The sequence below is a fragment of the Rhineura floridana genome, chromosome 8, assembly GCF_030035675.1.
Source record: "Rhineura floridana isolate rRhiFlo1 chromosome 8, rRhiFlo1.hap2, whole genome shotgun sequence".
NCBI classification, from domain to species: Eukaryota; Metazoa; Chordata; class Lepidosauria; order Squamata; family Rhineuridae; genus Rhineura; species Rhineura floridana.
Genome location: NC_084487.1, coordinates 15,641,656 through 15,668,085, shown reverse-complemented (window position 1 = coordinate 15,668,085; position 26,430 = coordinate 15,641,656). Strand labels below are relative to the sequence as shown.

The following is a 26,430-nucleotide window of genomic DNA, read 5'->3' as shown; positions in this document are numbered from 1 at the left end:
ACAGGTGCTTTTGTATTACTACCATTTTGATTGGGGGTTTTCTGCACTGATGTCTACAAATTATATAAACTGTCTGGACATGGTTTTCCAGAAGCCCATCATGGACAGTCAAGGACTATTAAGTGCACAGAGGAGCAGTGGGTTCACAAGCCCCCAAGCTGGATGTAGAATCTGCTATCAGGACTGAAGCCCATGGCAACTCTTGGATTGATAACCAAGTGGGATATCAAGTGGGGATTTAGCCTGTGTGCCGCTGCCAGCCAACTCCAGCAAAATGTGAAGACTGGCCAAGGAAGCCTCCTTGCAACAGTAGGCCAAAGTGGGTCAGGTGATACTCCCTGACCTCTGTAAAAGCTTCCAGGTCAGGCTTGCTTGCTGGTTTGAGCAAGCAGGAGGCTTGCTATTCCAAGAGCAGCACTTTGGCCACACCACTAAATTTAGCCCCCATCTGCACTATGCATTTAAAGCACTATTATACCACTATTATATATGGGTTTTGTCTTGGAGTTCAGGCCTTGCTGGGAGACATTCAACCAAAAACATAGAGGAAAATCTCAGAACCAAACAAGTAATCAGAGCATGTGCTGCCTCTTTAAAGATCATATTACTCTGCCTGGTTGCTAAGCAGCTCTTCCACCACCCCACCTCCCTTGGTTAGCTGACTTGCTGACAACAGAATTAACCCTTACGATACACACTGAGTGATCTCTGCTGTTGCACTTCCAACGCATCTTTGGCCATTCCACCCATCTGCATCAGAGGGAAAGATGTGGCAATGAGGCCCACTCCATCAGTTCAGCTGGTAGCAACTGCTATTTGGCCCCTCCCAGAACTGTTACCTGCTTTTCTACCTGGTTGTTACATAACTTAACTGCACCTGAATTTTCTTATTTTTCTCTTCACTCCACATTCCTTTCCACTTTTGTATCATGTCTATTAATTGTAATGACATTTCACCAAATGTACTGTCTACTCTCTGTATTTTTTCCACCAGAGTCTAATTTAGGGCTCTAATTTTGTTATGTGTGAGAGACGCTCATTGGACTGGCCCACATGTCAGACTAAGCTAAACCATATCTTAGCCTGCATGCACGAATGTGAAGGTTCCTGGAGAGGAGATGGCAGCCACTAAGACAGCTCCCCCCGAAAAGTGCAGTGGCAAATTCAGAAGTGCAGGGTCCTTTCATGATAGTCACAACCATGCCCCTCCCATCCTTTTATTTTGTTTTGCTGCTGTTTTGAGGGTGAAATCCTTGATTGATGGGATTGATGAAATCCTTGTTAATACCTTCTTCCACAGCAACAGACATCCCTAGGAGCCAATCAGCATGAGAGAAGAGAGTATTAGCTACTGAGAAGAGTCTTCCTAGTGGCTGACTCACCTCCTTTCACTCTGGTTGGCTCCAGTCAGCAGGAAAGTAGAAGGAAGCATGTTAGAAATTTCTTCTCAATGGTTAATGCCCGCCCCTTTCATGCTGAGTATCTTGTAGGATACTGGAGACATTGGGACCCTCCTCCCAAAATTTAAAGGGTCTAAGACCCCCCGAGTCCCTGGATGACTACACCCCTGAGGCTACCCAGAGGTAAACCAGGTTTGAATTAGTATGCAGTCTGAACCTGGGCTTGTGGTTTGTCTCACTCCAGAAGAACCATAAGCTGTAATTAAGATTTGTTCTTGGTTTATAGCTTGTGAGCTGTCTGGAGGAGACAGCACACAAGAATGGGTTTGGATGTAATGCTAAGGCAAACCATGGCTTAGTTCTGGGTAGTGTGGCAACAGGAGGACCAAGGGGAGGAGCACAGCAGTCACAGTCTTCTCTCCAGGAACCTGCATGCTCTTGCATTCGGGCTAAGCCTTGGTTTGGCTTAGCTTTGCATGTTAACTGAGCATTGAAGTGCTCAGTGTGTCTGATTCTTTTAGGTCCCATTTTCTGTTATCTGTGATCTCCGTTTTGTTCAGAAAAGTTCCAGGGAGCGTATTTTGCCACAGGCTGTTGCCAGAGCTCATTCAGAGAGAAAACACATGTAGTGTGAGAACTACAATGCCGTTTCTGCACCCCTCCAGGAATGTGACGCACAGGGTTCTGAAGACTGCAAATTGCCCTTTGTCACGTTAGCCCATTTTAAAACACATCATCTAGCTTCAATTGTATAAAAAAAGCAATAAAGAGCTCAGCTGCCGGGAAGATCAAGTGGTTGATACTTATCTTGCGATCCAAGTTTGCCTTTTGGATGAACACAAATTGGTTTTGTTGGATTTGGCTTCTTTGCAGATTTCATCTACGTTTCATGGAAACAGGGCAGAGAGCGTTTGGGAAAGCGAGTGGCCTGGAGCTTGTAATCTGGCTGGCTTTGGTCTTCCTTGCCCAGCAATGGATCAGACAATGGACTGTCAGTGTCTGCCTCTCAGCTGAATAGGGGAGATGAGTTAAGAAAGGGCTCAATGCAACAATAATCCAGGTCAGACTATCTGACACAACTGAACAAGAGGACGTAACTCTCAGCAATTATCCAAGAGAACAATGGATCTTATAAAGATAGGAGCAAAAGAGTATGAGGGCCAAAGGATGCAGATTTAGGAAGGAAATAAAGCAGCTACCTCAAAACAGAGGAAGGTCCTTTGGGCAGGAAATTCCTGCAAGATCTTGGTGTCTCTGAACAATAGACTTAAAGTGAAACAAAAGCAGGTATAAAAGGATTATATCAATCTGTCTAATTTCTCCTTCAACAGGCTCTCTTTGTTTCATTCAGTATGTTCATTTAGAGCAGGGGTGGCTAACCTGTGCCCCCCACCAGATATTGCTGGACTATAATCCCATCATCCTTCACCATTGGGCATGCTGGCTGGGACTGATGGGAGTGCAGTCCAACAATATATGGAGGACACCACGTTGGCTACCCCTGGTTTATAGGCTTCTTTTTTCCTTCCTTAGCAAATCTCCAACATTGCTGTTTTCTGCTAAAGATAGGTAACTTCTTAACCTGATTTGGTTCTTCATTGCATCACATGGGACAAAATGAGTACTACACAATTAACAGGTATATTGAGACCACAGTACTGACTGGCAGCTGATTCAGGACAGGTAAAAGAAATCACTTCTTCACCCAATAAGTAATTTTAACTAGTGTCATTTATTTCCAGAAGATATCCACTAGTTTAAATGAATCCTTTTCTAGATGGTCATGATGAGACACCATCAAAAAATATGAACAGGTTGCAACCCTAATTTGGCACCCACGTTTCTCTAATTCATAAAGGCATTTATTTGTGTTAGTCCCTGTTCACAGTCAGTGTTTCTACATACAGTAGGAAAGTGTGCACTGAGATTGGTTCTTGCACCCCAACATGGGCACATTGGGTAGAATTCAATGCTAGTCCTACTCAGAAGAAATCCACTGAAGTTAATACATATGACTAACTTAGGCTCTTTAATATCATGAATCTACTCCAAGTAGGAGTTAGTTGAATGCAACCCATTGTGCGTACTTATTAAGAAGCTGCCATCTACCGAGTCAGATCATTGGTCAAATAGCCTAATACTATCTACTCAGAGACTCTTCAGGATCTCACAAAGATTTGTTATCTCAGATCCTTTTGATTAGAGGCGCCAGTTCATGAACTTGGGACCTTCTGCATGAAGAGAACCATCATCAGTTATGCCAAGGGTAGCCAACAAGATGTCATTGGACTACAGTTCCCATTATCCCCTACCGCTGGCCGTGCTGGCTGGAGCTGTTGGTAGTTGAAGCCCATCAACATCTGGAAAGCACCATATTGGCTACCCCAATATACTGTAAGAGTGATCTCAGTTCTTCACAGAATGATAGAATAGTAGAGTTGAAAGGGGCCTATAAGGCCATTGAGTCCAACCCCCTGCCCAACTTAAAGCATACCCAACAGGTGGCCATTCAGCTGCCTCTTGAATGCCTCTAGTGTTGGAGAGCCCATCACCTCCCTGTCATACCACTCTAAGGAAGTTGTTCCTGATGTTCAGCCCAATTTTGGCTTCCTGTATCTTCAGCCCATTATTCTGTGTCCTGCACTATGGGATAATCGAGAAGAGATCCTGGCCCTCCTCTGTGTGACAATCTTCCAAGTACTTGAAGAGTGGTGCCTTATCTCCCCTCAGTCTTCTCTTCTCAAGGCTAAACACGCCTTGTTCTTAGTCTTTCCCCAAAGGGCTTTGTTTCCAGCCCCCTTGTGACTGCCAGTACCTATGTAGCCAAAATGGAACCACCCACACATAAGAGGACGGTATCAGGAGGCCTGGAAGAACTGCAAACTTTGGAGAAGTACAAAAAATATTTGGGGAGGGGAACCATAAGAGGAGACCCAAAATAGTCAGATGATTACTGAGCATGCTCTGGAGGCATGGAATGCTGATTGGCTTTTTTTGCAGGAACGGGGAACGGAAGACCACACAGGCTGAAATGCAGTGTCCTGGAAAAAGGAACACAGAAACTGCAACAATTTGTGGCAGTTCCCACTTGTTATGAGCGGTCCTTGTGCTATTTCTCTGGCCTTTTTTTTTTTTACACTGGACTTGGTACATTTTGGTTGAAAACCAGATGCGACTCATGCCGGAGAGCATCATTTCATTGAGGAACCACGCAAATGAACTGGATTTTTCTACTGCAAAGAGCGCTAAGTGGGTAGAAGAAGCCATGTACTCTGGAGTGTTTTTGCTGTGCCTAATGATGCCAAGGAATGAATAGAGGCGAGTAAGAATAGTGAAGAGGTGGGTTTGGTGGAAACGTTCCTCCTCTTAGACGAAACAAGGGGAAAGTGAGCCCACATAACTGCAATGCTATCAGTTTCTGTAGTAAATAAATGTTCTGGGATAATAGCCTGAGGCAGAGCAACTGGGAAAGCCAGAAGCACAGAAGTGGGTGGATAAACGGATTAACTACTGTTTGTGCTTACTTGAATAAATTAGTTTACTAGGAGAGAGAGGATCATAACAATGAAATAAGTGGGGAAGACTTAATGCGTCTCAACGTTTTCCAGTAGAAGAAGTTGCCTTATGCTGCATTAGACCATTGGCTCATCTAGGCCAACACTATAAATGGCTGTCAGGCAGAGGCCTTTGAAGACATTCAAAAAATATTTGGAGAGGGGAACCATAAAAGGGGAGGGTACCCTTTTGTAGATTCTTTGAGCAAGGGCCATGGCAAAGTCGTAGAGCATCTGCTTTGCATGCAGGTTCAATCGCTGGCATCTCCAGGTCAGGCCGGGAGAGAACCCTGCCTGAAAACCTGGAGAGCCACTGCTAGCCAGTGCTGGCAATCCTAAACTAGGTGGTCCAACAGTCTGACTCCATTATAAGGTGGCATCCTATCCCCATGGAAATCTTGCTAATTGGGATTTTTATTATAGATGTCATGGTCAAACTTGGCCTGCAAGGTCTGTACTCTATGGCCTGGTTTGATCACCATGGTAGTTGAGCATCTCATCAAGCTATCATGAGCTTTGGGTTCTCACATTTTCCCTCCTCCAGCTCAGCTGCAAGGAGTAGTATGGTGGTGCTTACTTCCACTGTAGATGAACCACAGCTGGTTGTGTCATTCAGACCCAACAAACTGTGGTTAATATTAACTGTGGCTTGTTTGAAATATCTCCATTTGAAACCATGGGCTATAAAGCTGGCTTGTTTAAACACACCATAGCTAATATTAACCACAGTTTAGAATTTGGGGACGACAACATGCTAAACTATGCTTAACTTTCAGTCTTTGTGGCTCCACTAGAGGAGGCCAGGGGTGCATTCATGGGCCCAAGGTTTGCTGTGATTCATTCTAATCATGCTAAAGTGGTTTAGCATGATGTCTGAATGTGGCCTATGGGGAAGGGCCAAATGACATGTTACTGTGAAAGTACAATCAGCAACAATCTGTGTCTCCTCCACTGTATCCCTGGTAAAATTAATTAAAGAATATATGTGATGTGTGATATCATGGTGCTTAACATTTCTGTCTGCCTGGTAACAACAAAAAAAATCAACCAATGATTTGGAGTTGCAGTGAAGAAACCCAGAGCACCAGTCCAAGAGATCTGGAGTTCATCACTTTGGGTACCTCTGGTCTAGACCTTGAGTATCACAGTGAGCTCATTCCCACATGCATATACATCACTGGATGTCACTTCACTCAAAAATGTAACAATAAATAAAGACTTCTCTGAAATGTGTTGTGCGTGAGGTGATAGGAGGAGATATCAGTGATGGCCCATACCCAAGGGAATGAACACTTGTGATTGAATGTGAACCAGCCCATTGCAGCCGCCACATCTTGATTGTGAAAGCCTGTAGACATTGCAGTCAACAGTCCTTGCTTGTGTGGGATTCAAAGGCTTTTGCTAAATGTGCTGTGTTTAAATCCAGGCATGGCTTGGATGCCTACTGGAGCACACCACAATTTAGAGTTGGTGAAGGATCCATCAGTGGCTATTAGCCGTGTCAGCTAAACACAACCCCCACGTTTAGAAACAGGATACTGGGGATGTCCATCATGCATGGTTTTTGAACCCAGGGGTATGTAGCTAGATACCATGCTGGGTATCATTAGTCTGACTCCACAGTAGCAGTTCTTACGTTTTAAACATTCATTCATTCATTGGTGATCACTCGTGGCTGAGTAAGATTGTCTTCCAAGATAAGGTCTTTGCTTGGAAGACGCCTGTGTGTGAATTTGTTTTATGTGGGGAGATCGGCACACGACGATCAACACACAATCTTGACAGAAAAAGGCTTTGATCCAATGGCATGGATACCACGACAATTGGAAGTCTCTTACCTGCTGCAGCCTTCATCCGCCTTCACAGCCGTTGTAACGTACACATTGTTATCCTCCGCCTGTTCTGCCATTGAGGCTATTCTGAAAACACAACATTTGCATTTAAATGGAAGCAAGAAATGAAAGTATGAAATACGTGGTGAAGCAGAGGCTTAAGATATGTAATATATATGAAAACATCCATCAATTTAATGTGCCCATTCCCTGCTGTTCCCTTTCCAATTCTTCCTGTACAGATTTAGTTATACCTCCCAAGGCAGCTGCCTTTCTAAATATGGTTCTTCACACACACACCCCACACACACACCTTTGGATAATAGCAGCAATGTTTTGCTACCAAACTCAGCCTCGTTCATCTTCCTGGCAAATGTTTATCCTGTGCTCATGACGCCTCCCCCATCTCTCCCTTCTGCGCATGGCCTGCAAAGTCGCTAGTTCAGCGTTTCAGATCATTAATTGCAGGATGAGTTAATATAGGAGGGAAAGGGTGGCTAAGAAGAGGCTTGAAGCAAACCCGCAACCTTGGGTTGAAATCAAAACGAACCATTTGCCAAAAAAAAAAAAGATGTCCAATTTTTTCTTGCTTATATTAGGGGTAGCCAAGTGATACCCTCCAGATGTTGTTGAAGTGTTGTTCCCACCCTTTCTTCCTGTTGAGCATGCTGTCTAGAGCTAACGGAAGTTGGAGTCCAACAGTTCGTGGCTGCCCCTGAGTTATACGAAGGGAATGTCAGGACCATCGACTGGGGCCACATTTGCACCTTACATTTAACGCAGTATCATACCATTTTAACAGCCTTGGCGTTTCCCCCAAAGAATCCTGGGAATGGTAGTTAATTAACTATGCTGAGAGTTGTTAGGAGATCCCTGTTCCCTCTCACACAGTTAACAATTCCCAGATTTCCCTGGGAAGAGGGACTGATTGTTAAACCACTCTGGGAAATGTTACGAGGGGAATAGGGCTCTCCTAACTGCTCTCAGCACCCTTAAAATCTATAATTCTCAGGATTCTTGGGGGGGAAGTATAATACTGCTTAAAATGTGTGATGCAGATGTGGCCTTGCTTGCCAATTATTTTCAGATCCATTACAAAGCCTGTATTAAGTGACTCCGCATTACTTTGCGACAAATCTGCCAGCCGCACTGCAGTCTCCCCCCTTCACTCTAGTTGTCTGTCTCTTCCGCTGGGTGAATCATAGAGGTGACCATTTGCCGCAGTGTCTAACTGCTTTGGGTCGAACCAGAAATTACCAGGAGCCATATGGCTGTTGTCAAAAGCAGCAGTTGGTTCCACTCTCTTCCTAAAAGTGTGCTATGAAACAAAATATTATGTTATATGAAGTTGCCCCATATCAGGAGCGGGGAACCAGGCCTCTCTGTCTTCCTGGCCCTCGGGACTCCCCCCCAGGCCATGTCCCCTCCCTCCAGGCCACAACCCTCACTGGCCCTTCTTCACACCCCAAGTGCTTTTGCCTGGCTAGGATGATGTCCTTGAATTCTGACAAGGCCTCTTGCTTCCATGGAATGAGGATAGAGGTGTGCATTGTGCGTGTATAGCAACGTGCCTCTTGTACAAAGGTTGTTGCCCTGCCACTTTGTCCTCTGGCATTGCTCATATCTGGCACGAGGCCCTCAGAAGGTTGCCCAGAAGAGGATGTGGCCCTCGGGCTAAAAAATATTCCGTGCCCCTGCCTTACACCGAGAAAGGTCTTGTTGACTGAGTCAGGTCATCTGTTGGCCCCTTTGACTTGTAGTAGTCTTTCCCAACTCTGCCACCAGAGATCGTTTTAATAGGAGAAGCCAGGGACGGAGCTTGGGAGTTTCTACACACAAATCCCATGATTTGCTGCTGAACAATAGCCCTTGCTTTGGCTAGCCCTTCACGTCCCCGTCGTCCCACCCTTCAGTTTCCCTTCCTTGCTCCATTTCATTGCTTCTGTGTGCAGCGGCGAGGAAACTGAGGACAAAGTGGGGTGCCAAAACACAATTCGTTCTGTTAGACGTGTCGAGGAGAGGAAGCTGCAAGAGGTGAGCCTGCTGCTTCCAGTGGAACCCATTAGCTTTCTGTGACGTCTAGTTCTGCACGTATCCATCCGATTGTCTCCATTCTTCTCCCAAGAAGTGAAGAGAGTGGCTGCATTTGAACCATCAAATCCTGGCTGTGAATAAGCCAGGATGATAATGAGGCAGAGGAAAAGGGTTGACGTTGACATTAGATTGTTTTAGATGTCTGCTAAAAACTTTGCTGGTTCAGTAGCATATCTGAAGACATGATTTAGTTACCTATTTTTTTATTGGTTTTTATCTCTGTTTTTAATGATCTGTTTTTTCATGATTTCTGGAGTTTTGTTTTGTTTTATCTGTAATTTTGTTTTGGTACTCCTTCAAGAGGCTTTTGATGAAGAAGTTTCTAAATGTGTAGTAGTAGTAGTAGTAAAAATACATGATACATGCAAAGATGTACACTGAACACTAAAGTCAGGATCATTCAGACCATGGTATTCCCAATCTCTATGTATGGATGTGAAAGTTGGACAGTTGCGCATACCATGGACTGTGAAAAAGACAAATGATTGGGTGTTAGAACAAATTAAACCAGAACTGTCACTAGAAGCTAAAATGATGAAACTGAGGTTATCATACTTTGGACACATAATGAGAAGACATGATTCCCTAGAAAAGACAATAATGCTGGGAAAAACAGAAGGGAGTAGAAAAAGGGGAAGGCCAAACAACAGATGGATTGATTCCATAAAGGAAGCCACAGACCTGAACTTACAAGATCTGAACAGGGTGGTTCACGACAGATGCAATTGGAGGTTGCTGATTCATAGGGTCGCCATAAGTCATAGAATCATAGAATAGTAGAGTTGAAAAGGGTCTATAAGGCCATCAAGTCCAACCTCCTGCTCAATGCAGGAATCCAAATCAAAGCATTCCCAACAGATGGCTGTCCAGCTGCCTCTTGAATACCTCCAGTGTCGGAGATTCAAGTCATAATTGACTTGAAGGCACATAACAACAAGTAGTTGTAGTTGTAGTTGTAGTTGTAGCAGTATTTATAACCCACTCTTCAATGAGTATTTTAATGCCAGAGTGGGAAACACTTACATAAAATACCAGGAAAAGTATACAGGAGCAAAGTAACAATATTCAAAAATTACAAAGCCCATAGAACAAGTCTAATCCGTAACACAAACAGATTAACTGCTCCAACATAAAGCCAAATTAAACCGTAGTGAGGACAACAGGTGGAAGTTCCAGTTTAACCAAATGCCTGGGTAAAGAAAACAGGACGTTCAACTGACTAAGACAACCAAATGGCCTCAGTAACATCCCCCACTCCATCTTTCACCTGGAGCACCCTACTCACTCCCCTTTTGTCTCCTACCCAAAGAAGGCCACACTGTGTGCTAACAGAATCTCACTCTGGTGCTTATGAGCAACTGAATACCTTTCACCCCCACTCTCTAACCCACCCAGGCTCTCACCCTGAGTGGCATTTGATAAGCCAAATCATGGTAGAGCAAAGCAGTCACAACCTTCTCTTTCAGAGCCCACACATGCCCACTAAACCAGGACTTCCCAAACTGTGTCCATGGACAACCAGTGGTCCGCAATCTTCGTTCAGGTGGTCCATGGCATGTACGCATTAAAAAATCATATTAATTGTATTTTTATTGCTTCTTTTATTTCTTATATTGTATTTAATTGTATTATATATGACATAGAATTTAAATTCTGTTGAATGCAAGTTGTGATAAAATATAAGAAATAAAACAGCAATAAGTGTACAATTAAAAATCACACAGCACCTAGAACAGAGTATTACAGTTGCTACAAAAGGCACAAAAAATCTCATTAAGTGGTCTGCCAAGACCCTCAGCAATTTTTAAGTGGTCATTTGTGGGGGGGAGGAAAGCTTGGGAACCACTGCTTTAAGCCATGGTTTGGTTTAGCATGATGCGCAAACCAAGCTAGAGCATGCAGGCTAAAGACATAAGTACCTCTTGGCTTATTAAACTGACATACGATTACCCAAGTTGGACCCAAATGTCATCTCATTTGTGTGCCTCATCAGAAATCTGAGGAAGCTGCAGCTTAGTAAAATTGCCCTCACTACTTTGCCAGACAATACAGATGTCTGTCTTGGCAAGAGTGTCATTTAATCATGATCAAAATGGCCATTTACACGTGATGACTACTGCCGTTGGCCCCAGAATGTGCCATGGTGGCTCTGATCCATACCATGTCCTCAGCATCAGCTTCTGAATTTCATAATGTGACTGAACATGTGCACACATGTGCAATCCACAACATACAGTAGCTGCCGCATGTAAGTAAGCATATGGCAGTTCTAGGATCTGTTCTAGGATCGTGCGGTCATCATTGTTTACGGCAGCACCTAATTACCCAGTATGGATAATTATATTTTGCATTGATTAAAATCCATACCAGAAGACATGCTGACATCATAGCTTACAATATAAGGTCCACATAAGATAACAGCATAACAGTTTTAAAAGAAAAGTACCTCCAAAGGAACATTTCAATACAACAACAACAAATATATTCCAATTGTCCACAAAAATAACCGCACATTCCTAACTATGTCTACTCAGAACTAAATCCTATTCAGGGGGCTTGCTCCCAGGTAAGAGGGGTTAGGATTGCTATCTAAGTCATGAACGTTTCTCTTTTCCCTCTCTGAATCTAATCAAACAAGTAGGAGATGGGCCACAGGACAGCAGTAGCACACCTGCTTTGCATGCAGAATTCCCCAGGATAAATCCTGGGCATCTCTAGGTAGGACTGGGAGAGACCTCCGTCTAAAATCCTGGAGAACTGCTTCCAATCAGTATAGGTAATACTGAGCTAGAGGGATCAATGGTCTCACTGAGGCTGTGTACACGACATCCATTTAAAGCACATCATTTCCCCCGAAGAAGCCTGGGAACTGTAGCTCCTCACACCTCCCCCTTCTCAGTAAGCAGCAACGATGCATGGTGTAGGGAAGCCGGGAGAGCAACGCAGCCCCACCCATGCTTCCCCACTGGCCACTACTGCCGTTATGGAACCCTCTGAAGGTTCCCATTGATGTGCAAACTCTGTTCTCATAACCATCGCACTCCTAAGTCATTCTTGATCACCTTTAGCTCTGCGATCTTTTAGATGAGAGAAAAAGTGGGAGAAGCCATTTTGCTCAGTCACTGCTGGTAGTACCTTGCCTGCAATGCTGTGGCAGAGTGCATAGCCTTGGGGGGCCCTTGGCTGCCTGTGCTTCTTCCCATCTTTTGAACTGGGCCTTGTGCCTGTTGAAAAGTTGGCTTGTATCCCTTTTGTCTAAGAGAACTGCAAATCTCCCTTCTGTGCGGCGTCGGTTACCTGCTGGCCCCTAGAGATGCTTCACTCTTAGCTGCACCTGTTGAGATTCCTCTGCCAGGATGGCAAATGAAGGGAAGAGGCAAGGACAAGAATCAGCAGTCATCCCTTGAGCATTCAGTTGATGCCAAAGTCCATCTCACCGAAAGGCAGCGTGTCAACCCGATGCCAGGAGAGATAAGGGGACAAAGGGATCCACTTTGTCCGCTTCTGCAGAGCCCTATGGAGAGCAACAAATGCTTTCACTGATACTAAGTTTATTTATTATGGCTTTCAAAGTCAGATATTAAAATTGCTTAGCCAGTTTTTAATGTGAACTTGGCCTTCCTTCCTTCCTTCTGAATTGGATCCCCTGAAACCAAGGAAGACAGACTGTACACAAGTGGGTGGGAGGAGGAACAGGGGACTAGATTCAATCCCCATTGCTTTCCCCTCTCTAAGCTCAAGGAGCTCAAGGTGGCACATATGGTTCTCCTCCCTCTCCATTTTATCCGCACAACAACCCTGTGAGTTAAGTTAGACTGAGAGGTGGTGATTGGCCCAAGGTCACCCAGCAAGCTTCATGGTAGAGTGGGGATTTGAACCCTGGTCTCCCAGGTCCTAGTCCAGCACTCTGAGCACTGCACCACGCTGGCTCTTTCCCAGTTGGGCTGGAATCCAAAGATTGGCAATTTCCCTAGATCCAGGGTGGATCAGATCTAACAGTGACAACATTGTGACAGCCTTGATTTTCCCCGACAGCTTTGGATTCAATCAACCCCAAAGTAGGGCGTCAGGTAGCCCTGGAGTCATACTTGCCCTGGGGTCATACTTGCTTCTTTTTGTCTGTGATAATTTGATCCAGAGACAAAAGCTCTATTCAGGGCTTCTGCCTACATGTTCAGGGCAAAGGTCTGCAGCTGGGAGCCTGATGTAATCGTGCGCAGGCTGTGCAGGTTGCCTGCTTGATACAGAACCCTGGTTGCACAGGGAGCCTACATGAGCACAGCTGGTTCCTTGCTACAGACTTTTGCCCTGAACAGATTGGAAACCGGAAATAGCCATATGATGATGGGGGAAGTGCTGAAAGTGTGGCCCACAGCCCCTTTGGCTGAACAGGGCCAAAGGCCATTTCTGTTTCAATTGATTTCCAACTTAGGCTTTTCTGAAGTCAGGTCTCCTGGACTATTTCATACCTTACCTTTTTGAGGTGTTCACTAAAGCAGGGGTTCCCAAACTGTGGTTGGTCCATAAGCTGCATTCAGGTGGTCCACAGCATGTACACATTAAATATTCGTATTGATTTTTAATTGCGTTTTTATTACTTCTTTTATTTCTTGTATTGTATTCTATTGTATGCAGGTGGCAGCTGGTGGCTCCATGTCAGTAGGACAGTGGAATTTGCTCCAGGTTTTAGTCTGAACTTTCAAGGAGCTGTCCAGGGTGCTGAAATCTATTCCCACAATAGGTTCCGCACTTTGACAGCTCCTTCAAAGTTTGGACTAAACCCAAGAGTAGATTCCACTGCCCCACTGACATGGAGCCACCAGCCGCCACTGATTGCATGACAATTTGAGCTCTGTGGAATGCAAACTGTAATACACAATATCTGATGGAATGCTTCTCCTGACATGAACCCACCCATACACTACACTCAACATCAAAGGCCCTCCTCCGAGTGCCTACTCCGAAGGAAGCTGGGAGGATGGGAACAAGGGAGAGGGCCTTCTCAGTGGTGGCCCCCAAATTATGGAATGATCTCCGTGATGAGGTGTGCCTGACACCAACACTGTTATCTTTTCGATGCCAGGTCAAGACTTTTCTCCCAGGCATTTTAGCATGTGTTTTAAATTGTTTTTTTTTTTAATTAAATTGTTTTTTGTGTTTTAAAATTTGAATATTTGTTTTTAATGGTTTTAATTGCTGTAAACCGCCCAGAGAGCTTCAGCTATGGGGTGGTATATAAATGAAATAAATAAATAAATAAACAATTAAAAATCATACAGCATCTAGCACAGCGCATTGTAATTGCTACAACAGGCAGAAAAATCATTAAGTGGTCTGCCATGAGGCTCAGAATTTTCAAGTGGTCCATAGGAAAAGGAAGTTTGGGAACCACTGCAGTAAAGATTTCTTAAGTTGCTTGCATATCAAGAATATCAAATGATAGAAGCACACTTTGGGAAACATATGAGTCATACAGGTACACACATCCAAAAACCAGGATTGGCTGCAGCTCCTAGCCTTGAGTACCTTCAAGGCCAAAGAAGGCATGACAATAATGGCATACATGCAGTTTATATGCAAATTTTCTGTTATGTAGTACTTAAGGATGGGTGGAACTGTGTATTTCTGTTGCATGTCAGTTTTTCATGCACTCCATAATAGGTCCGTTACATTCCGCTTTTTTGCAGATTGATAGATATATGTAAATTGAATTCATTTAATAGTCATTCTTCCTCTAAAACATGTATTTTTGCATGCTATTAATTTCCCCACAAAATACACATTTTTGTACACATTTCTTCCATAAAATCTACATTTCTGTGTGATTTTTTTTCACCCAAAACGGCACTGCAAAATTCAGAGAAGTGTGTCATCCATTTGATAGCTGTGTTTCAATCTGCATATGTGTCTGGGGCTGACAAATTTGGTCAATTTGCCTTAAAATGTAGACCAAGCAAATGCTTTCTCCATTCCTTGTAAAAAACAGTCCTGGGGAAGCCTGAACAGCCTCAGGAAGTTTGGCAGTGGGGAGAGGAGATTAAACTCTCTGCCTCTGCCCCGACACCTGTCTGCATCTGCATAGATACAGAGGAGGCTGTCTTATACTAGTCAGGTCACTGGTTCATCCAGCCCAGTATTGTCTACACAGTATTGTCTCCAGGGTTTCAAATTGGAGGCATTCCCAGTCCTACCTGGGGATGCCAGGGACCTTCTGCATGCAATGTAGGTGCTCTGCCACTGAGGCCCTTCCCCTACCAGGAGATATCCCATAGGCACCAACAGAAGTGTCCCTTGAAATGCAAGTAGCTGCTTTGGAGGGGTGAATTTTGTCAGGATTGTGGCACGAAAGGAGTAAACTCCCACACACACACCACAGTCTAGAAGCTGTTCGGGCTTCCACGGGGCTGCTATTTACATATAAAAAACGTACACATTAATTGCATTCACACAATTAACATAATGTCACGTCTGGTGAGTATACCTCCTTTCAAATCACATAAGCCCCACCCCTTTTGGTTGGGTTGATGACATCCCACCGCAGAAGATACAGTCCCGGAAATGGAAGTCATGTGATCCTTCTATGCACATATGATAGCGGACCAATAGGGTGAGATTTTAGTCCCCTAAGCCAAAATAAGGTGGCAGAAATAGGTCACGTTGCCCCTAAATGGCAGGCTCTGGTATGCTGCTGTCGAACGTTAACATTCCCACCCCCACCCCTCAAAATATCTCTCCATGACCCTAAATGATGTACTACTTAAATGTCGCTAAACTACTCTGAAAAAAATGGAATCCTGAAAGTTGAGATAAGGAAGTTGAAGGAAATTCCAGACAAAATCCAACTTCTGGTGCTGGTCTATCTTGTACTGTAGGTCATTGCAAACTTTTACCATTGTGATTTTGATATTGAATGATTACTCTGAGATAGTGGGACAGCCTGGGAATTAATGCTGAATACCCCTGGGAAGGGAAGTTGGAGACAATAAAGGTTAACCTTTGTTATTCCATTATATGTCCATTATATGTCGGTATTACTCAGTTGCTAGATAAGAGAGGATGGGATATATAGTTACTGTTTTCTTCTTTTTCTTTGTCTAGAGGAAATATAGGAGGAGGAAAACTGTTGACAACAAAAACACAAAAGGAATTCTGACACCAGAGGTAGAACCATTAAAAGAAGTGTTCAGATGTTCCCAAACTACAACTACCATTAGCTATAGCAAATCTGGCCAATGGCTATGGATGATAGAAGCTGTAGTTTAGCTACAGCAATCTGGAGGGCCAAAGGTTCCCCACACCTGCATTAAACCCAATAAAAACATATGAAGAGCCTGCTGGATCAGGCCAGTGGCCCATCTGGTCCAGCATCTTGTTCTCACAGTGGCCAACCAGATGCCTGTGGGAAGGCTGCAAGCAGGGCCGGTTCTAAAGGCACTGGCCCGAGGGCCCCTGGAGCTACAGGGGCACCTGAGGGGCCCCTCTGCTCCCCTTCCATGATCCACAGCAGGAGCCACGGATCATAGGACAGGAGGAGCTTCAGGGCTGCCCACCATCCCCCTGCTTCACCTGCCGTTCTCTCTGCTGTTTTTTGCAGTGCGCACAGCTTTGCCATCAATCAAGATGGTGGCCAAGGTTTCCGTAAGGGGCTGAAGCCTTTGCTGCCATCTTGGTTGATGGCAGCAATGCGCGCGCGCGCGTGCCATCAACCAAGATGGCGGCAGAGGCTTCAGCCCCTTATGGAAACCTCGGCTGCTATCTTGATTGATGGGACACGCGTGCATTGCTGCAAAAAACAGCAGAGAAAGGTAAGTGAAGCGGGGGGATGGCAGGCGGCTTGGAAGCTCCTGTCCTTGCCGTCAGTATTTGCAAGGCCTTTTCAAATGTAAGTTTTGAATTGATGCTAAGGCATTAATTTGTCATTCCCCCTTCTATATTTGAACAGGTTCCAGAACCTTCTTTGGTCTCGAAAAGCCTTTGTGGACACCGTGAAAGTCTACAACTGGAGCTACATCTGTATGCCAGCCTTCTCCATGAAAGCGGGGACAGAGCCCTCTCTCAGGGTCTACTATACCCTAGCAGACGTTGGTGCCAGGCAAACAGTGATTTTTGCCAACCCAAACTTCTTGCGCAACGTTGGAAAGTTTTGGAAGAGCAAAGGAATTCATGGAAAGCGGCTGTCAACGGGCCTCTTCTTGGTCAGTGCAGCCCTGGGTTTGTGCGAAGAAGTCACAATTTATGGCTTCTGGCCCTTTTCGGTGGACTTGCATGGGAAGTTTATCAGTCATCATTACTATGATAACGTCTTGCCGGATTCGTGGTTCCATGCTATGCCTGAAGAATTCTTACAACTATGGTTTCTTCACAAAAGTGGTGTGTTGCGAATGCAGCTGGAACGTTGTGAGGATTCTTCATTTCACTCTGAAGCGTGAGAAGTTCTGGGGGAGTTTGCCTGTCTCATGTTCTGCCAAATGAACAAACTGGGGGGGAAAGGGAGGGTGAGGGGGAAAAAAAACCCCAAACCCAACCTTGAATGGATTTGCATGGATTGCTTCAATGATAATTGCTCCATTGACAACTTGAAGGTGGAATTAGAGCCTGTATGTGCAGTGTTTTATGAGACACCCGGCTGTTAACTCAGCAAAATGGTGGGATTTGACTGGGGATTGCCAGTGTTGTGATTCAAGGACATTAAGGGGTTAAAGAGGGGTAGGGTCCAAAGGGCTTCTGCTGACTATTTCGTGTTGCTCAGATTTAAGACTGATCACCCATACAGTTGGGGATATGGTTTCTTTTTTGTTTCCTTGGTTTGTTTCCAAATCTGGATCTTGAAAGGTGCCTGGAGTCACCCATCCTTGTTTCCTTCAAGTACTGAACAAGTCCTAGGATGGTGCCAATTTTTCTCCCCACCTTTTTTTTTTTAAAGAAAATAACATAACTCCTTTCAATAGCATTATTCTCTGGTTCTTTTAGCACAAACTGGAGGACTTGTTTTTCCTTTTTGTAAAGAAACGCAAATGTTTTTTAAGCAAAATATTTATTTTTTGATGAAATGATTGCTCGTTTTCCCCCACATAGGCCTATTACTGTAGAGTACAGTTGCTGTTGACAGTCATGGTTGCTCCCAGTCATAAAAGCAAGTCCCATTCGAGCCTGCAATATAGAACTGGGCACAATTCTGAGCTGGCCTCGTGATATCACAGTGTCAGGTATCTGCACAATGATAAACAAGAATCTGACCTAGTAGATAGGCCCTTGGCAGTCAGCCCTGGTTTTTGTAGGAGCTTAACTCAAGCGAAATTTGCAATGTCTTAAAGTTATGTGTTTCCAGTATGGACCTCACTCTACATTCCTTCACATTTTGCGCTTAAGAGTCAGAGCTGATATTCAGACTTTGTGGAAGAACCATAGCTCAGTGGAAGAGCACATTCTTTGCTTATGGAAGGTCCCAGGTCCAATCTCTGGTCTGTCCAGAACAGAGGATTGTAGGTAGCACTGGGGAAGAACCTGCTTGCCTGAGAACCATGGTGGCCTGGGTCAGTATAAAGCAGGTTCACATGTACAAATTTCACTTTATAACTGTAAGTCTCCTTGATTCAGGTCAATGCTGTCTTATTTTGACTGGGTTTGTATGTAACCTGACCATTGTCAATTTCACTCTCCCTATCTACCCTCTTGGAAAATGACAGAGCTGATCAATCTAGTTTAAAACCATCGCTTTGAACTGTGTAGGTGCACCGAGGAGCTAAAGGCCAAGATGGATGGTTTCCAAATTTCAAGATGTTGCACCAATATCTATTGGACACAAACCACTAATGATGTCAGCTGTGCATTTCCAGTTGCGAGTTTCCACTATTTATTTATTTATTTATTTATTTATTTGTTGAATTTCTATACCGCCCGACTAGCATGGCTCTCTGGGCGGTGTACAACAGAGGAATATAAATATACACAATAAAATCCAATAATTCGGTGCAAGGAACATGTATGTAGGCATCCACAAAACTAAAATCAGTTAAACATATTCCAAAAGGCAAATATTTCAGTGATTTCTTCTTATTGGAAAACAGCCATGTCAAGGGTTCAGCAAACTAACATGACTCACTAGAATAAGCAGAGGGTTAGACATTGCTGAGGGTATTTCCACAAAAAGGCCCCATCTAGATTTAAAGCAGTATTACATCACTTTAAACAGTCCCGCAAAGAATCCTGGGGACTGTAGTTTGTGAAAGGTGCTGAAAGTTGTCAGAAGACCATATTCCCCTCACAGAGCTACAGTTCCCAGAGTTCCCTGGAAAGGGGATTTTTTATTAAACTGCTCTGGGAGTTGTAGCTCTGTGAGGAGAACAGGGGTCTCCTAATAACTCTTAGCACCCCGAACAAACTATAATTCCCAGAATTCTTTGGGGGAAAGCCATGACAGTTTAAACTGATACCTTGGTGCTTTAAATGTACGGTGCAGATGGATGTCAATTGTGCAGCTGAGGGGGAGGGAATTGTTCCCCAAAATTCTTTCCCAGTTCCACATATTCACTGGATACTCACATATTTGCTGAATCTTCACTGAATATGAATTAGGGTCCAGCCAACATGCTGACCCCATCCCACCCCACAATCAAAACTATTGCTTTATTCTTACACAGGTTTAAACACCTAATATTTATTTAGTTTTACTTGACTAATTACTTGATTAAGTTTGCATATATTTGCATATGAATACATAATAGTTTCGAGGAAGGAGTATACTTTGGGTGGTATTCAACACTAGCCCTACTCAGAGTAAGTCCCCTGAATTGAATGAACCTGTTAGTCACTGGGTCTACTCTGGGTAGGACTTAGTTGAATATAGCCCTTCATTTGAAGATAGCACAAGTTGCAGGAGGTGACATCTTAGAAATGGTATTATTTGTTTATTACATTTATATCCCACCTTTCCTCCAAGGAGTTCAATGTGGCATCGATAGTTCTTCTCACTCACCCAGCCATTTTTGTCCTCACAACAAACCTGTAAGGTAGGTTAGGCTGAGGTACTGTGACTGACCCACAGTTATGCAATGAGCGTTATGGCTGAGTGAGGATTTCAACCCTGGTCGTCCCCTAGGTCATAGTCCAACACTAACCACACACACACTGGCTCTACCATATGCATTCTACGCTGTCTGCGATGGGGCCTGCTATCTTCAGTTTTCAGAATAATTAACATTTTTTTAAAAAAAATTAGTGTCAGCCAATTAACCAGGGATGCCTTTCTAGTCAATTTAACAGAAGTTTAGTCTAACAAATTAATCAGTTTAAAACTTGCAACTCTAACATACATCTGCACTTGACTTTCGATGACATTCGATTTGATATTTTTCAGTATTTGATAGTTGGCATGTTCAGTATGTCATTTTAAGAGGTTCGTGGTAGGCGATGATTGGCAGGGTATGAGATTTCATAGGAGATGTCTGCCAGTCGAGATATCTACTACTTAATTCAAATGTGGAGGTAAAAAGTCTGTGTGCAGAATGTGGATTGAGTTCTCAGATCTGAAATTTCGCACTTAGAATTTGACAAATGAAAATAGGAAATTGTGTGTTTAAAATGTTTGCATTCATTTTTCCTCCAGTTTGAGGCATACCACTTTTTTATTACAGTACTTGTTGCTGCGGCCAACATGTGATAGGGTTTAACTGTGGAGTAATTTTCCAACCTAAAAATCCAAAACACAGGACGTTTGGTCATGTGTTAATCAGTATTAACAGTTTTGTGCATTCAGGTTATCCAGTGATAACTGGAGCTATCTGCAGCACTGCATAGAGAACAACCTCACACTATAAATTACTTGTATGGTGAAAATCAGTATGAGAACACAAGAATAATGCTGACCCAAAATGGGGGAGATCCTATGAGCATTTTCTCTCCATGAAACACACCCCTCCTTTCAGCGATTTTCAGGGAAGCTGCAAACCTAGATGAAAGAGTTTGGAGCATGGCTCCTTCACTGTACCTATTAACAGTGAGGACTGCGCTATGTGCATTTGCTCTAACCTGTCTTCTTAACACCATCACATTGCCAAATCTGATTGACTATGTGACACCATCACAAAGCCATTTCAGAGTGATGGCAAAAACATTGTACCCACTCTGAATTGGTTTTGTGACATGTGATTGGCTACATGACATCTGGATATCAGTGTGATTTCTGATTGGTTGAGATTACAATCTCAAGAGCAGGCAGCATAAGGGGGAAATATGCTATAGCAACAGCTGAGAGGGGTTCAAAGTTCCAGTGAACAAGTGTGAAATTGTTAACTTGGGGGTGGGAAAATTTCACCTTCCAGAACTCCAAATTTGTTGCAAAAATGTTTGCTGGGGAATATTCAGTACAACATTAAACCCCAGTCTATTCTGTTGCTTGCTGACGTGTATAAGTTTGAAATATTGGTTTGGGTAGAAAAATGAACAGGCTATTGGGGAAACTTTTTACCCAAACCACCTTGACAGCATTGTTAAGAAGCCTTAAAATCTTATTTATCCAACTGTACACCTAAAGACATAAAATGTCAATGAGACAAACAGGTGTTTGAAAATGTATTTATCTTACAGGCATTTATTTATTTATTTATTTATTTATTTCATTCCATTTCTATACCGCCCTTAGCCTATGGCTCTCTGGGCATACTTGCTAGGGAGCTGCATTTTGATGCAGGTCCTGTTGAGAGTACAGCAAGTTGCAAGCCTGGGTTTGTTACTCTTATGTGTGAAATGATCCTAAATATACACATATTTTTGCAGCGGTGGAATGGTCAGCAAGTGGAAATACCTAGCCAGCTAGTTTCACAAACTCTGCATATACATGCTTGAGAAGTTACTCAGTGCCAATCTACGTGTTCAGGAAAAAGTCACAATATACCTCTCATTTTCTTCAATTACTTCAGACTGTAGGGATGTAGGTGTCGTGTGCATGGATGCTTCCCCACGTCAGATACTCACTGCATATTTAAAAGTAGCAGATCAGGCAGAGATTAGAAGCCTTTCTCTTGATATGTGAGCTTTCTTGGAACGGAATAGTTGGACAGGAGGAGCGTTGTTATATAACACACTGGCCTGGTTCACACATGGCTTAGGATGAAGTAGCAAACATGTAGGTTCCTGGACCAAAGACTGTGGCTGGAGCACTCTTTCTCTGGTTCTTGGGCTAAGCAACCATGGTTTGGCTTAGCGTAGTGTCCAAATCTGGGCTTGCATTTTTCTTGCTCCAGACAAATCACTAGTTGCAACCAAGGTTTGTTCTTGGTTTACCACTCATGATCTTTGCTTAGGGGACAAACCACAAGCCTGGATTCAGGGTTGTATGGCAGCAGCAGGAACAGGGAAGGCTGAGATCTACACTCTGAGAACCTGTACATTTGCTCATTCACACCAAACTATAGTTTGGCTTAGCATTATGTGTGAGCTGGGCCACTTTCTGCATCAGTAGTGTAGTGGCAAACTCAGAAGTGTAGGGTCTCTTCATGATAGTCACGCTAAGCCCCCTCATCGCCATACCCCCTTTCCCATTTTCCCTCCTCTCCCTTGCTGTCCTCCACTACAGTAAACATTCCTAGGAGCCAATCAGCATGAAAGGAAAGACTGTGTGTTAGCTACTAAGAAGAGTCTTCTCAGTGGGTGACTTACCTCCTTTCACTCTGATTGGCTCCAATCAGCACTAAAGGACAAGCAAACTTCCTGTGGTTAGCATGCTCTCCTTTCATGTTGATTGGCTCGTTCATAGAGGCCAGGCTGGGATCCTCCTCCCAAAAAAGTAAGAGGTCTATGACCCCTGCAACCCCAGATGACTATACCCCTAGTCTGCATTCAAAGTAGCACAGTCCTTGGAGGGCAACTCTAACTGATAATGAGTGCTTGTATGCCCTGCTATTCATCCATCTGACCCTGAAAGCCAGTGGGCCAATTTTAACGTTTTTTGTAGTTGGATTTGTACACAAAACATGCATGCATGTTAGTCATGCATGGTGCACACATGTAGGAATAGGCCTGTATCTCAAATAAAAAGCAGTGAGCCACCACTTCCAACTTCTTTAAAAAAGAGGCAGGACCTAAATTACCACGCATGTGGCCTTCACATTTGCAGGAGTGTATATCTGAGACAGCATGCTCCTGAAAAATGAAAATCAGACCCGAGTTAGCGCTGAATGAACTTGCACATGGCAGGGAACCATGGGGCTAGAGAGGAAGTTGCATTTAGTTATTATTTTGTGTAGACACCCTGTGCCTGCAAGAGGAGGCTTCAGACCAGTTTACAGGACATCATTAGGCTCAATTGTTTTTGTGTGTGATAAAATCATTCCGCATTGACTTCAACAAATGGTGGGTGGCTCATGTGTGTAGATTAGAGCCAAAGATCTCCTTCCACTGGAAGGACTACTGTCCACGGAAGGTGTCGGAAGTGCTGTAGCTCAATGGCAGAGCATCTGCTTTGCATGCAGAAGGTCCCAGGTTCAGTCCCTGACATCTTCAGGTAGGTCTGGGAGAGACTCCCTGTCTGAAACCCTGCAGAGCCACTGTCGGTCAGTGCAAATAATACTGAATTAAATGGACCAGTGGTCTGACTCAGTATAAAGGCTATTTCCTATGTTCCTATGTCACATTGTTGGAGGAAACTCCTTCCACTGGTGAAAGGGAACCATTGGATCTCGCCCGTTCTTTCCACACATCTTCAGATCATAGCTGACTGTACCCCTGGAAGATCTTGTTGAGTCAGGAGGTGGGGAATTCAGAACGAGGGGGCTGGAATCATGCAACAGTTTGCCCCCTTCATAACATCAAGGCAGGATGATGTCAGCATGACACAAAAGTCTGGAAATGGTTTAGAATCACCTGCTGAGGTGTTCCAGAGAAAACGGGGCCAAATATTTTAGAGTCGTACATGAATGTTGAATGTAGATAACGCCACGATGCAACACAGATACGTAATGTGCTAAATAATGGCCAAACAGGTTTTTTTTAAAAAAAAAGCCAAGAAGGTTCTTTCACGCCTCTCCCACTTGAGAAGCTTTTTTTAAAAGGTGGGGAGGGACCAGATTATTTATTGCTCTCTCTTTGTGGATTCCTATCCCTGGCTTCTCTCTTTTTGATCATCCTCGGTCCAAACATTGTTAGACCAACGTGTAACAGTTTTTAAGCGGCTCTTTTAAAAAATGCAAGTGAAATGTAAAGAAAAAAAATGAAATGAAATGTTGGGAGGCTTCCATAATGTAGCCACTCTCATTTGCAATCAGTAAATTATATAAGGGACCCCGTTCCGTGGCAGCTAAAGGGCTGTTTTATGTTTGACTGTTCTCCGGCACTGAATAGTCCTAGAATACTCATAAATGAAATCTTTTGTGTGTGTGTTCCCCCTTTAAACAATGTATGTGCTATGGCAGGTCTCTCTATCTGAGCCTTGCGACTTGCTCCACACTACAGCCCTCCCCAGACATCACCCCTCACTGCCCCTGCCTCATGCCTTCCTTGAGTGTTTTTGCCTGCCTAGAATGTGTCATTTAACTTTGTTCATGCCTCTTGCTTGCCTGGGTGGAGGAGAGAGAGGGGTGTGTGTAGATACCAGCCTACTATTCAGAGGTAAAGTTTACATTAGTTGGTCTGCCCACTTTTGCCTCAGGCCGCACCTACCACTGGCATGTGGCCCCTGGAAGGTTGCCCAGAAAGGAACGTGGCCCTCAGGCTGAAAAAGATGCCCAACTTGGGAAGTCAAAGAATTCCAACAGAAACAGGAGCAGAAATTGCAAGTGTTTGCTTATTTGTCCCATGTTTGGAATGGAAATCAATCCAGTGAATATGATAAGTGTTCACTGCTATTGCTTTCAGTCCACAAACAATTACAGTTCAACCTTCCCCTCCCCACAATTTGTATTGTGTTTCTTTTCCATTGAAATGAATGGGGATGAATAATGTGTTACATAATTTTGTCACAGTGGACAGTGAGGCGAACTGCAGCGGAACAGAAACAGTGCTGCAAGCCAAAGACCTTTGCATGAACATCAGAGCTCCTACTCTACAGGGAGTTGCTGGAGCAGAGCATGGGAGAGTAGAACAAAAATTAGAATTTATTATACATCCCTTTCCATAAACAAATGATGACTTTATTTGAATAAAGGATACAACATAATATATTTTACTGTCAATGTAAGAGCCATTCTGAATTATTGATTTCATAATGTCTAAATGTACTTAGCCCTTATTAAATGTGAACTGAACCGCTCAACTGTCCCTTAGAAGAAACCTCTGGGGTGGGGACATTGAGCTTGCCTGGGGCCATTTGAGACTTGTTCTTAATAAAATACTTCTTTTACATAGTGTTTTTATTTTGCAAAACCTATCTCCTTTGTCCTGGAAACAACTTTATGAGGCAAATTTCTATTCGTCCTATTGGGGAAGTGAGGATCAGTGAACTAGGTGCCTAAGATTACCCTAAGATTTCTTGAGGAATGAGCATGGATGTTCATCTCAACTCCACAATCTGATCAGGTCTTCGCCTGCTTTTAGGCTGCACTCTGGGGAGTACCTGAGAGTAAGCCCCACTGACCTACATGATACTGATTTCCAAGTAAAGTATGTAGGATTGTGCTGTTAATTTGGCAATGTTTCCCAGAGGAAGGGCTGTAGCTCAGTGGTAGAGCATCTGCTTTTGCATGCAGAAGGTCCCAGGTTCAATCCCGAGCATCTCCAGGTAGAGGGAGAGATTTCCTGAAATCCTGGAGAGCTACTGCCAGTCAGGGTAGACAATATAGAGCTAGATGGACCAATGGTCTGACTTCGTATATGGCAGTTTCCTGTGTTCCTATGTTCCCACTCACCTAAATCCCAGTGGATGTGAAGGCGTGGTATCAATATATACACAAAGTTCAAAGAAGAAAAAGTATTACAAATATTGGATTGTTAGTGCAAGCATTTTGAACATTTCTTTGAGGGCTGGATATTGTTTGGATCAGTGGTATAATAATTAGGGGATGAACTGAGTCCATCTATCTGGCGAATGTTGCCAGGCATCTATGTAAGTGGCACCTCCACTGCAATATTGCCAAGCCTGATGTGAAGGGAAGCCACTGAATCTTCCTGGAAGATAGTTTATTGCGTTGTAAATGCCCACCGCCCCGGATTCCAGAGGGCCAAGGCTGCAATCCTAACCCTACTTTCCTGGGAGTAAGTCTCGCTTACTTTTGATTCTGGGAAGACGTGGTTAGGATTGTGCTGTAAATCCTAAAAAAAATGTCTTGTGTAGAAGCGGTTATATCTCAGCCAGCCCTGATACAATGGATGAACGTTTTAAAAGGTGCTTCATGATAATAAAATTTGTCTTTAAAACAATCAAAGAGGAAAGAGGACAAACTGTGAAGGCAGCCTAATACAGCATGTGAATGATGAATGCATACAGTTGCATGTGACAGTAATATTTTTTGCGTTTGGATGTGAGGGTTGTTCCTCATAATAGCAAAGCAGAGAGCAACTTGGAAAGCCTGAATGTCTTTTCTTTTTGTTTTCTTTCAACTGTCTGCTTTTCTCTCTCCC

The 26,430-nt window shown here is 43.7% G+C and overlaps 1 protein-coding gene across 1 annotated transcript in view; it reads left to right on the top strand.

Moving 5' to 3' along the window:
* Window positions 1-19,070, top strand: part of ST8SIA1 (ST8 alpha-N-acetyl-neuraminide alpha-2,8-sialyltransferase 1) — a 143,922-nt gene extending 124,852 nt beyond the window's left edge. Inside the window, exon 5 of the mRNA XM_061638386.1 lies at window positions 16,823-19,070. Coding sequence (XP_061494370.1) covers window positions 16,823-17,309 — 487 coding nt within the window. The 3' untranslated portion in view covers window positions 17,310-19,070. The remainder of the gene's footprint in view (window positions 1-16,822) is intronic.
* The last annotated feature ends 7,360 nt before the right edge of the window (window positions 19,071-26,430 follow it).